The sequence below is a fragment of the Cnephaeus nilssonii genome, assembly GCF_951640355.1.
Source record: "Cnephaeus nilssonii genome assembly, chromosome: 13".
In the NCBI taxonomy this organism is placed as follows: Eukaryota; Metazoa; Chordata; class Mammalia; order Chiroptera; family Vespertilionidae; genus Cnephaeus; species Cnephaeus nilssonii.
Genome location: NC_137084.1, coordinates 46,137,618 through 46,150,319, shown reverse-complemented (window position 1 = coordinate 46,150,319; position 12,702 = coordinate 46,137,618). Strand labels below are relative to the sequence as shown.

At 41.6% G+C, this 12,702-nt stretch overlaps 1 protein-coding gene across 1 annotated transcript in view; it reads right to left on the bottom strand.

Annotated features, from left to right (window-relative positions):
- The window catches only part of ACER3 (alkaline ceramidase 3), a 92,557-nt gene that overhangs the window by 51,616 nt on the left and 28,239 nt on the right, over positions 1-12,702 (bottom strand). The window contains exon 2 of the mRNA XM_079788188.1: positions 1,294-1,404. Within this exon, the coding sequence (XP_079644314.1) occupies positions 1,294-1,404 (111 nt within the window). The remainder of the gene's footprint in view (positions 1-1,293; positions 1,405-12,702) is intronic.

The following is a 12,702-nucleotide window of genomic DNA, read 5'->3' as shown; positions in this document are numbered from 1 at the left end:
GTGATTTTCTCATCTTGAGTTCTAGTAAAGTTCATTCATGCATTTATGCAACATTTATTGAGGACCACTAAATTGCCAAATAATAGGGATACAACTAAGACACAGACCCTGCCTCACAGAAAGCAGAGGAATATGAGTGTTGCAGATGGCTAGATACATACAATACAGTGTCCTTTAAAAAAGTCTAAAAATATGCAAACCATCTATATATATAAACCCTAATATGCAAATAGACAGAACAGCAGAACAACTGAACAACCAGTTATTATGACATGTGCTGACCACCAGGGGGTGCACACGGAACATGGTGGGCGTTGGCCATAGCAGGATGGTGGAGAGGTGAGCAGGGATTACCAGACCAAGGTGGGGTGTCGCTGTGATCAAGGCGAGCCTCTAGTGGTTACTGAAAATTCTTTGCTCCCTTGCACTGCAGTCCCACCCGGTGCTCACACTTGTTGCCAGTGCCGGCCCCGCTTGTCCCTGAGGGCTTCTCCACCTCCCCCTGCTCCTGAGGGGCAATTGGGGCAGCAGCCGCCACTCACACCTATTGACAGCACCAGCCCCACTTGCACCCACTGCTGGCACCAGCCCCAATCACTCCACACCATCAGCGGGTGCAAGTGGGGCCGGTGTCATCAGCGTGTGAGAGCAGCGGCAGTGGGAGCGGGGCTGCAGGCAGACAGGAAACCAGGGGCCACGGTGGGAGGGGCCAGGTGGGGGCGCAGAGGATGGGCTAAGACCCGCCCCTGTGCCCACTGCAGCCTCGCAGCCCACAGTTCCTTTCAAGGTGCACGATTTCGTGCACTGGGCCCCTAGTACTATACTAGTATATACTTTTAACAATACACATAAATGTAGTATAAATACAAAAGCAGGGAAAAATGATAATCAAATTCAGTATAGTGGTTAACTCTGGAAGGTGAGCTGGGAGAATGAGGGGAATAAAATCAGGTAGGAAAACAAAGGAAGCTTCAATTTTATCTATAGTTTGTAGTTTATTTCTTTTAAAAAGAAAAAGTAAGATCTGAAACAAATATTGCAAAGTGCTGAAATCTAACAAAGCTCCATAATAAAAGACATGGATATATTTGTTATATTTTCTCTATTCTTTTCTGTATGCTTGAAATATTTTGTGATTTTAAAAAATGCATTCAATTCACTGGCAAGATTTATGGAGTTTATATTCATAACAACAATTTAATAAACAACACAAAATTGAGAACCAATATTAGGAATGAATGAGAAAAAGAGCCGAACACTGTTTATTATTTTTAGATGAAGTGTGATACATACCTGTGAGTGCTAAATAAGCAGCAATGTACCGCTTTTCCAGTCCATCTCTAACACTCTGAATTGCACCAAAAATTGGAGGTATAATCATAATCAGGTTACTCACTGTATTCCCTATAGAAGAAAAGCACGAGAAGATAAGTTAACCAATACTACTTTAAATAAAGATATATTCACTTGGCCATTAACAAACATTAAAGAGATAACTTCTCAGAAAGATGGTGGAATGATATTTACAAGGTGCTAAAAGAAAATTTTCTACTCAACAAAAATTTCTTATAAGAACCCAAGTAGGCCCTGGCCAGTTTGGCTCAGTGGATTGAGCGTCGACCTATGGACCAAAGGGTCCCAGGTTCGATTTCAGTCAAGGGCACATAGTCTCCTTCCTGGCCTGGGCCCTGGTGGGGACGTGTGCAGGAGGCAACCAATCGATGTGGTTCTCTCACATCAACATTTATCTCTGTCTTTCCCTCTCTTTCCCACTCTCTCTAAAAGATCAAGAAAAAAAAATATCCAAAGGTGAGGATTAACAAAATAAAAACAAACAAACAAAAAGAACCCAAGTAAAATAAAGATACCTTCAGACAAATGAAACTAAGAATTGTGAACCTGAACATCTACTAAAGAAAATCGTCAATTCTAAAGGTAAAACGAAAAAGTGTCTCAGAAAAAACCTCAAAGATACAGCAGAAAATGGGTTGGAGAAGGCAGCCTACAGCATGCCATGGAAAGGATGGTCCATGGATACAGTATGACAAGATGACATACAGGATTGAGTTAATTTTGTCTGCTGAATCAAATACTAACAAATGAGGATTTGCACTTTGCACTTCTTTTTAAAATTTCATTTTTGTAGTAATGTTTTTAGTTTCTAGTAAAACATGAAAGGCAATAAATCTTAATCTGATCTTTGTTTTTGTTTTCTTTTTTTTAAATATTTTTTTAAAATTGATTTTAGAGAGAAAAAGGAAGGGAGAGGGAGAGAGAGGAGAGAAACATCGATGAACAGCTGCTTCCCGTGTGTACCCTGAGCAGGGAATAAACCTGAAACCTGGGCATATGCCATGACCAGGAATTGAACCCATGACGATGCTCAACCAATTGAGCCACACCAGCCAGGGCATGTGCCCTGACTGAGAATCGAACCATGACCTCCCAGTTCATAGGTCAATGCTTAATCACTGAGCTACACTGGCCAGGGCTGTTCTTATCTTTATAAAAACAAAAATTAACAATAGCAAAGAAACAACAAAAAAACCCAACAGCAGAAATAAATAGTAAAATGGGGAAATAAATAGCTAAACTATTTTATAAATTTATTCTGGGTAGAATAAAATGGCACAATACATTCAAAATTTCAAATAAATGAATTTCAACACTGGAGCTGATATTATGTAAGACATATACCAGTTAATGGACATATACAGAACACTCTACCATACAACAATAGCATATAAATTCTTCTCAAGTGCACATGGAACATTTCCCAGGGTAGATCATGTATTAGGCCATAAATTAAGTCTCAAAGAGGCTTAAAAAGATAGATATTATATAAAGTATCTCCTCCAACCACAATAAAATGAAGTTAGAAATAAATAACAAAAGAAAAACTGGAAATTTTCACAAACTTATGGAAATTAAACAATAACCAACAGATCAAAGAAGAAATCTCAAGGGAAATTAGAAAATACTTAGAGATTAATTAAAATGAACACACAACATAACATTAATGAAATGCAACAAAAGCAGTGCTAAAGGGAAAATTTATAGCTATAAACACTTAGATAAAAAATAAGGATCTTCAAGCTGATTTGAAAGAATATTACTTACTAACATGAAAATATACAACACACTGGTAAAGATAAATATATAGCCAAATTCAGAACTGCAATATGATGGTGTATACTAGTAGTCACTCTAGCAATAAAGGTAAAAGGAAAAAAATATTAAAAATAACTAAAGCTACAATAATTTGTGAATGAATACACAATAAAAAACAGGTAAACTGTATTATCAAAAACCTAAAACGGGAGGATAAAAGGTAGAGTTTTAGTATGAGAAACTATCAGCGTGAAAGAGACTGTTATATATGTAAGCCTCATGGCAACCACAAAGCAAAAACCTATAGGAGATACCCAAAAAATTAAGAGAAGGGAAGCAAAGCCTACCACTACAGAGAATCATCAATTCACAAAGGAACACAGCAGGAGAGAAAGAAAGGAACAAGAGATCTACAAAACAGCCAGAAAGGCATTAGTAATCCACAGTAGGCTATTAATAATTACTCTAGCCCTAGCTGGTTTGCCTCAGTGGATAGAGCGTCAGTCTGTGGACTGAAAGGTCCCAGGTTTGATTCTGGTCAAGGGCACAGGCCTAGGTTGTGGGCTTGATCCCCAGTAGGGGACGTGCAGGAGGCAGCCAATCAATGATTCTCTTTCATCATTGATGTTTCTATCTCTCTTTCCCTCTCCCTTCTTCTCTGAAATCAATAAAGATATGTTAAAAAAATAATAATTACTCTAAATGTAAATGGTTAAAGTCTCCAAGAGATTCACTTAAGCTTCAAGGACACAAATAGGCTCAAAGTGAAGTGATGAAAAAAGATATTCTATGCAAGTGAAAAAAAATCAGAAGAGAGCAAGGATAGCTACTCTTTTTATCAGACTTTAAGCCAAGAGGCAAAGATCATTATGTAATAATGAAGGGTCAATTCATCAAGAGAATATAGCGATTGTAAATACACATGCACCCAACATCAAATGTTGGCAAGGGTGTAGAGAAAGCGGAATCATTGTGCATTGTTGATGGGAATGTAAAGAGGCACAGTCACTATGGAAAATAGTTTGGAGGTTCCTAAAAAAATTAAAAATGGAACTACAATCTGATCAAGCAATTCCACCTCTTGGTATATATCCAAAGGAAGTGAAAATATGATCTCCTTAGTTAAGTTTATTCCTAGGTATCTTAATTTTTTTTGGTGCAATGGTAAATGGGATTGCTTTTTTAGTCTCTCTTTCTGTAAGTTCACTATTGGTGTATAGAAATGCCATAGATTTCTTGGCGTTAATTTTGTATCCTGCTACATTGCCGAATTCATTTATTAAGTCTAATAATTTTTTGATGGAGTCTTTAGGGTTTTCTATGTACAGTATCATGTCATCTGCAAATAAGGACAGTTTTACTTATTCTTTTCCAATTTGGATGCCTTTTATTTCTTCTTCTTGTCTGATCGCAATGGCTAGTACTTCCAGTACTATGTTGAACAGGAGTGGTAAGAGTGGGCATCCCTGTCTTGTTCCTGTTCTTAGGGGAAATGGTTTTAGTTTCTGTCCACTGAGTATGATGTTGGCTGTGCATTTGTCATATATGGCTTTTATTATGTTGAGGTATGATCCTTCTATTCCCACCTTGCTGAGAGTTTTTATCAAGAAAGGGTGTTGGATTTTGTCAAATGCTTTTTCTGCATCAATTGATATGACTATGTGATTTTTTTTATCTCTCAATTTGTTTATGTGATGTATCACATTTATTGATTTGCGAATATTGTACCATCCTTGCATCCCTGGGATAAATCCTACTTGGTCATGGTGTGTGATCTTTCTGATATAATGCTGGACCCGATTTGCTAGAATTTTGTTGAGGATGTTGGCATCTATGTTCATGAGGGATATTGGCCTGTAATTCTCTTTCATTGTGTTGTCTTTATCTGGTTTTGGTATTAGGGTAATGCTGGCTTCACAGGATGAGCTTAGAAGTGTTCCTTTTTCTTGAATTTTCTGGAATAGTCTGAGGAGGATATGTTTTACTTCTTCCTTGAATGTTTGGTAAAACTCCCCTGTGAAGCCATCTGGCCACAGGCTTTTGTTTGCTGGAAGCTTTTTGATGACTGCTTCAATTTCTTCCATAGTTATCGGCCTATTGAGATTTTTAGATTCTTCCTGATTGAGTTTTGGAAGGTTGTATTTTTCTAGGAATATGTCCATTTCCTCCAGGTTGTCTAGTTTGTTGGAATAGAGTTGTTCATAGTACATTTTAACAATCCTTTATATTTCTGTGGGGTCTGTTGTTATTTCGCCTATTTCATTTCTGATTTTGTTTATTTGGGTCCTCTCTCTTTGCTTCTTGGTGAGCCTGGCTAGAGGTTCATCAATCTTGTTTATCCTTTCAAAGAACCAGCTCTTGGTTTCATTGATCTTTTGTATTGTTTTTTTTTGGTCTCCCATTTACCATCGCACCAAAAAAATTAAGATACCTAGGAATAAACCTAACTAAGGAGGTAAAAGACCTGTTTGCGGAAAACTACAGGACACTGAAAAAAGAGATAGAGAAAGACATAAACAGATGGAAGAACATACCATGTTCATGGATTGGTAGAATCAACATCATTAAAATGTCCATACTACCCAAAGCAATCTATAGATTCAATGCACTCCCCATTAAAATACCAACAACATATTTCACAGACCTAGAACGACCTCTCCAAAACTTCATCTGGAATAAAAAAAAAGGCCCTGAATAGCTGCAGCAATCCTGAGAAAGAAAAACAAAGTAGGAGGAATTTCAATACCAGATATCAAGCTGTATTACAAAGCCACTGTTCTCAAAACAGCCTGGTACTGGCACAAGAACAGACATATAGACCAATGGAATAGAATAGAGAACCCAGAAATCGACCCAAACCACTATGCTCAATTAATATTTGACAAAGGAGGCAAGAACATATAATGGAGTAAAGACAGTCTATTCAATAAATGGTGTTGGGAAAACTGAACAGATACATGCAAAAAAATGACACTAGACCACCAACTTACACCATACACAAAAATAAACTCAAAATGGATAAAGGACTTAAACATAAGATGGGAAACCATAAAAATACTAGAGGAATCCACAGGCAGCAAAATCTCAGGCATATGCCGAAACAATTTCTTCACCAATACCGCTCCTAGGGCAATGGAAACTAAAGAGAAAATAAACAAATGGGACTACATCAAAATAAAAAGCTTTTGCACAGCAAAGGAAACCATCAACAAAACAACAAGAAAGCCCACTACATGGGAGAACATATTTGCCAATGTTATCGCCAATAAGGGTTTAATCTCCAACATTTACAGGGAACTCATACAACTTAACAAAAGGAAGGTAAACAACCCAATCAAAAAATGGGCAACGGACCTAAATAGATACTTTTCGAAAGAAGACAGAAGGAAGGCCAAGAGACACATGAAAACATGCTCAAAGTCACTAATTATCCAAGAGATGCAAATCAAAACAACAATGCGGTACCATCTCACACCTGTCAGAATGGCTATCATCAACAAATCAACAAACAAGTGCTGGTGAGGATGAGGAGAAAAAGGAACCATCGTGCACTGCTGGTGGGAATGCAGACTGGTGCAGCCACTGTGGAGAACAGTATGGAGTTTCCTCAAAAAACTGAAAATGGAACTCCCATTTGACCCAGTAATCCCACTCCTGGGAATATATCCAAAGAAACTAGAAACACCAATCAGAAAGGATATATGCACTCCTATGTTCATAGCAGCACAATTTACAATAGCTAAGATTTGGAAACAGCCTAGGTGCCTGTCAGCAGATGACTGGATCAGAAAACTGTGGTACATCTACACAATGGAATACTATGCTGCCATAAAAAAGAAGGAATTCTCATCATTTGCAGCAACCTGGATGGAATTGGAGAACATTATGCTAAGTGAAATAAGCCAGTCAATGAAAGAAAAATACCACATGATCTCACTCATTTATGGATAATAAAGAACATTATAAACTGATGAACAAAAAGATAGATACAGAGACAGTAAAGCATCAAACAGACTGTCAAATTACAGGGGGAAACTTAGGGAGAGGTGGGGGAGATAAGAGATCAACCGAAGGACTTGTATGCATGCATATAAGCATAACCAATGGACGCAAAACTCGGGGGGGTGAGGGCATGTATGGGAATGGGGTGGGGGGGACAATGGTAAGATATGTACACATATAATACCTTAATAAAAAAATTTTTTAAAAATCAGTTTATCTTTTTTCTTAGAGAAGGACTTTTCTGTCCTAGCACACTTATCCTATCTAATAGAGGGAATATGCTAATTGACCCTCATGCCATTGCAAAGATGGCAGCGCCTACAGCCAATAAGGAGGGAATATGCTAATTGACTGCCTCGCCCTCAAAGATGGCAGCATCCACAGCCAATAAGGAGGGAATATGCTAATTGACTGCCTCGCCCTCAAAGATGGCGGTGCCCACAGCCACAAGATGGCGGCCTAGTCCCCTCAGCTCTGCCGGGGCGGCAGGCACACCTGCCTCCGGAGTCCCGCAGTCCCCTCAGCTCCCCAGCCGCCCAGGGCTGGCCCGAGGCACAGGCAAGCCTCTGATGGCAGCTGCCCAGCTGCCCAGGGCTGCTCGAGGCTCTGATAACCAGGGCCGGCCAAGGCTTGCACTGCTGGCAGTGGCAGCAGCAGAGGTGTGATGGGGCGTCGCCTTCCCCTGATCGCTGGGTCGCCTCCCACCCCTGAGGGCTCCCGGACTGTGAGAAGGGGCAGGCCGGGCTGAGGGACACCCCTCCCCCCAGTGCATGAATTTTCGTGCACCGTGCCTTTAGTATTTTTATAAATGTGGAAGCAAAAGCTTTGTTCTTCCGCCTTTCCTCAGATTATTTATCAATCTGGATGCAGCACATTGTTACTTTTCTAACATATTAATTTTTAGCTTCTGGATATCCAAGTTTTCTGAGTCCCCTACACTCACCCCTTCCCTCACACTGTATCAAGACCCGAGGACAGCTTGCTCAAGACAGCATCATGGTCTAGTCACTGTAAATCAACACACTCAAGGAGTGATAATTCAGATGCCATTTTACAGTAACACTGTTAGTAACACAGCACCACTCCTGCAATTTTCTAGAAGCATTTCTCTATATATGCTGGGTTTTGCTGTAATTTTTGTACTCACTTCTTGAGTGGGCAGTGGTATTTAGTGCTTAAGAACATGTGAGCTGAGCCTGTAGGCCCAGGTTCAAATCTTGACTCTCAAATTTATTTTCTGTTTGAACTAGCGATATATACAAACCCCTGAGCCTATTGTTTTTATCTGAAAAGTTGTGATAATTTACCTCAAGAATATTTCAATGTATTACTGGTGTTAGAGGGCTTAGAACATTGTATGGCATATAGTAAGGACTGAAAGGTTACCTTTGTTTAATAAGATTTTAAACTTTCTCTTATGTTTAATATGTGATTGACCTTTGCCTGCATTATATTTTGTCTGTATTCATTTTGTAATTTGTCCTATATCAATGTTGGCTCAGACCTCAGTTAATAAATGTTCAAAGCACATACTCTGTAGTCCATGTACTTTGTGACTGAAGAATTGCATAATTAAAGGTTGCTCCATAGTTAGGAAATTGTGCTCTTTATGGCTATTACTTAACTGCAGGCATGAAATCATAATTCGAATTTTTGATTGCCTTCCCCAATTCTTAGTCTTTACTATAGTATGTGTTTATCTGAATTGGATATTTCAAAGGTCAATGATTTTTAACGTATTTTCTAATTCTCATATTATGTACTTCTTCTGGAATAAAGGTTCTTTCATTTGTTCTGAAGGAAGAAGTCTTTAAAATTACATGGGTTATAACTGTTTATAATTGTTTCCTTATTTACCCTCTGGATTTTTTATGGGTTTGTAACATGTTTGATTTATTTTTATTGTGATTTACTAATAATGGTTTTTTAATATCTATTATATGTTATGGCTCTCATGCATCAATGGTTAATGTTGCAAAATGCCTATTCTACATGAGGTTAGTTTTATTATAGGAATTCAGAATAATATTTTGTTATTTTTACAATGGTGTTTTGTCAAATTCTTTCTTATTTTCTCAGTACAGTTTTTATTTTGTAATTGTGTACTGATATTTATTTACCATGTATATATATAAAAGCCTAAGCAACCATCGCAACCGAACAGACAACTGAACAAGCTGAGTGGGGTGACTAGGCCGGCAGGGGGGTTAATGAGGGGTGGCCAAACGACTGAGCAGCAGGCTGCGTGGGGCGACCAAGCCAGCAGGGGGGTTAGTGAGGGGTGGCCAAATGACTGAGCAGCAGGCTGTGTGGGATGATCAGGTCAGCAGGGGGGTTAGTGATGGACAGCCAAACGACCGAGCAGCAGGCTGCGTGGGGCGACCAGGTCTGCAGTGGGGGAAGTTGAGGGCGACCAGGCCGGTGGGGGGGGGGGGGCAGTGAGGGACGACTAGGCCGGCAGAGGGGGGGCAGTAAGGGGTGACCAGGCCGGCAAGGGGGGGCAGTTAAGGGTGACCAGGCCAGTGGGGGGGCAGTTGGGGGCGACCAGGCCAGCAGGGGGGGGGCAGTTGGGGTGACCAGGTTAGCAGGGGGGACAGTTAGAGTAATCAGGCAGGCAGGCAGGCAAGTAGTTAGGAGTCAGTGGTCCCAGATTGTGAGAGGGATGTCTGACTGCCGGTTTAGGCCCGATCCCCAGGATAAACCGGCAGTCAGACATCCCCCGAGGGGTCCAGGATTGGAGAGGGTACAGGCTGGGCTGAGGGGACCCCCCCTCCATGCACAAATTTCATGCACTGAGCCTCTAGTCCTTATATAATAATAGCCTAATATGCAAATTGTCTCCTCAACTGAGAGTTTGACCACTCGCTATGACATGCGCTGACCACCAGGGGCTGGTGCGGAACATGGCAGGCGTTGGTGATGTGGCGCTGGCAGCAGGTAGCAGTGGAGGTGCTGCCAGCCCAATGGGCCCCGATGAGAGCGGGACCATGGCAGGATGGTGGAGGGGTGGCTTCAGGCCAAGACGGGTGTGAGCAGGGGCCCAATCACCCCGCAGACAGTGACCAGTGGTGGTGGCAGGGGGTGGGGCCACTGCCTGGCTCCCAGGCGCTGAGGGAGCTGGGTAGGGGGGCTTGGCCCCGACCAATCCCCCCGCAGATGGTGACCAGTGGCCAGCAGGCCCTGATGGCCTGATCGGGGCCGGGCCCCAGCTTGGGACAGGGAACTGGGGGTGGGTGGTGGCAACCAACCTCCCGCGGCACCTGGGGCAGGGGGGCTGCGACATCTCACCGGCTACCTGGGGCGAGGATGACGCGAATGGAGGTGCGGTGAGAATGCGGGGTGTCCGCTGAGCTTGCTCTCACTCGCCCTGCTACCCTGCCCTGGGATGCCAGGGCTTGTGCACCGGGGAAGCCCCCATGCTTAGGTACTGGGCACCAGCGAGGAGCCTGCCCTGCACCTGCATGGCTTCTTCCAGTGAGCCAGGCCCCAGCGGCAGGGAGCCACCGGGACCACAGGGGCTAGTCAGGCTCCCTGTTGGTTTGCGCAGGAGCCGGTCTGAGAGGCTGGCCGGGAGAGAGCACACTGCCCGCCCAGCTTCCGTGCGGCGTTGCCGGGCAGCTCAGAGGCCCACACTGCACCCCGGCCCACAGCGTCCAACTGCACTCACCGCATCTCTGTGTGGGGACTTGGGCGCCATGACTCAGGCAGAGGGAGGTGCATGGGGGCCTGGGTGCTTCCCAGGGCCCAGAGGTCAGCTGGGACCTGCCCTTCCACACCAGACGCTTGCGTTTCTATCACCAGCCAGGCCTAGGGACCACACCCGTGCATGAATTTCGTGCACTGGGCCTCTAGTATTAGATAAATTTGTAGAGATTATTTTCCACATAATATTTAGCACTGTGCTTTAATCTTTATGTGGGTATAATAATTATACAGTAAATATGCATTAATAAAATATTGCTTTTCCTTTTTAAAAAAGTATAGGAAAGAAAGGGGGAAATGACAATGTGTAAAAGAGTAGATTTCAAACAACTCTGAATGAAGATACAGTGGCAAGATGTTTGCCTCAGCCTGACAGTAGGTGGAGCCAGTGTGTTCAAGAGTCTTAGTTCTCTCAACCTTGGCAGAATATACAGAGCCCAGGGGCAACTGGGTAGACAATTTAGAGCTCAGTTGTATTTACAATTGTATAACCATCTCCCAGAGCTAAGGATTAATAAATAGAAGCATTAAAACCTGGTGAAGCTAAAAAAAAAAAAAAGTGATCTATATATTGTTTCATGAGGAGCCCTCCTGCACACAGCGAGCCAATGAGCCAAATGAAAATAGTAACTGGTTTGAGTCTTAAAGAAACTCAGCACTTCCCCACAGCATTTTTCAAATATTTTACTACCTAGGCAAATGTTCAAGTACTGTTAAAGACCCCAGAACTTCAGAAGAAGACGGGGAAATCATCTAACTTAAGCTCCTCAATTTATAGTAGGCAATATTTTGTTCATACCTACTATCACTTCCTAACTGTATAAACTTGGCAACTTTATGCTTAAGCCTTAGTTTCCTGACCTGTAAAATGGAGAAAGAAACCCAATAATATTTAAAATATTTAAATAATTAAATATGATGAAAACAATAAATAAACATGACCAAATAATACACATAAAGATCATTCTGATATGAGAAAGATCAATTGAACATTATACAGGAACTTCCATAATCTAGCAATGTTAAGAATTAAGTGCTACCTGGAAAGAGCTGCCTGGGAAAAGTTCTTGTACCTGGACAAACTCAAGAACAGTTGTCAGAAGGGAGAAAGTTTGCCTTCCACTCCAGACAATAACAAAGTTTTTGGGTACTTTGGTTCATCCAAAGTTTTTTTAAAATCACATAAATGTGTGTTATAGTACTAGGTACTCTACTCCTTAGTAGCTTTTAAGTAGGGCTGATATCAAAATAAAAACAGGAAACAAATACAGGTACAGTAAGTTGGTTCTCAACACCATTGATGGGTTCATGGAAAGTGCGACTTTAAGTAATACAACATATAAATGAACCAATTTTAGCACAGGCTAGTTTCTATAAGCAAGAGTTAAGTACCCATGGCATATTTCTGGTCACAAAAACACCACCAAACTTCTAGGTAAAGACCCAAAACACTTCTAACATTAAAATTGAAATAAATGTGAGCTATACATACATTTAAGAAAGATAAGGAAAACCAAGTAAGATAATTCTTTCCCAACCCAATTATACCAGTTCAGAGTTATGGGTGACCAGAGCCTCTTCTGGCAGGTTAGAGTGCAAGGTAGTAACCAACCCTTCCATCACAGGGACACACACACACACACACACACACACACACACTCACTCAGACCGGGACAATGTAGACACACACTAGTTAACCTAACATGCACATCTTTGGGATGTGGGAAGAGACCAGAATACCCTGAGAAACACACAAACATGAGGAGAATATGCAAACTCCACACAAACAGTGGCCCTGGCTTGGAATCGATTTTTTTTTCTTCATCAACATTATAATGAAACAATGTTGAATGAAGCAACATTATTCCAGGAGCTACTGTCTTACTT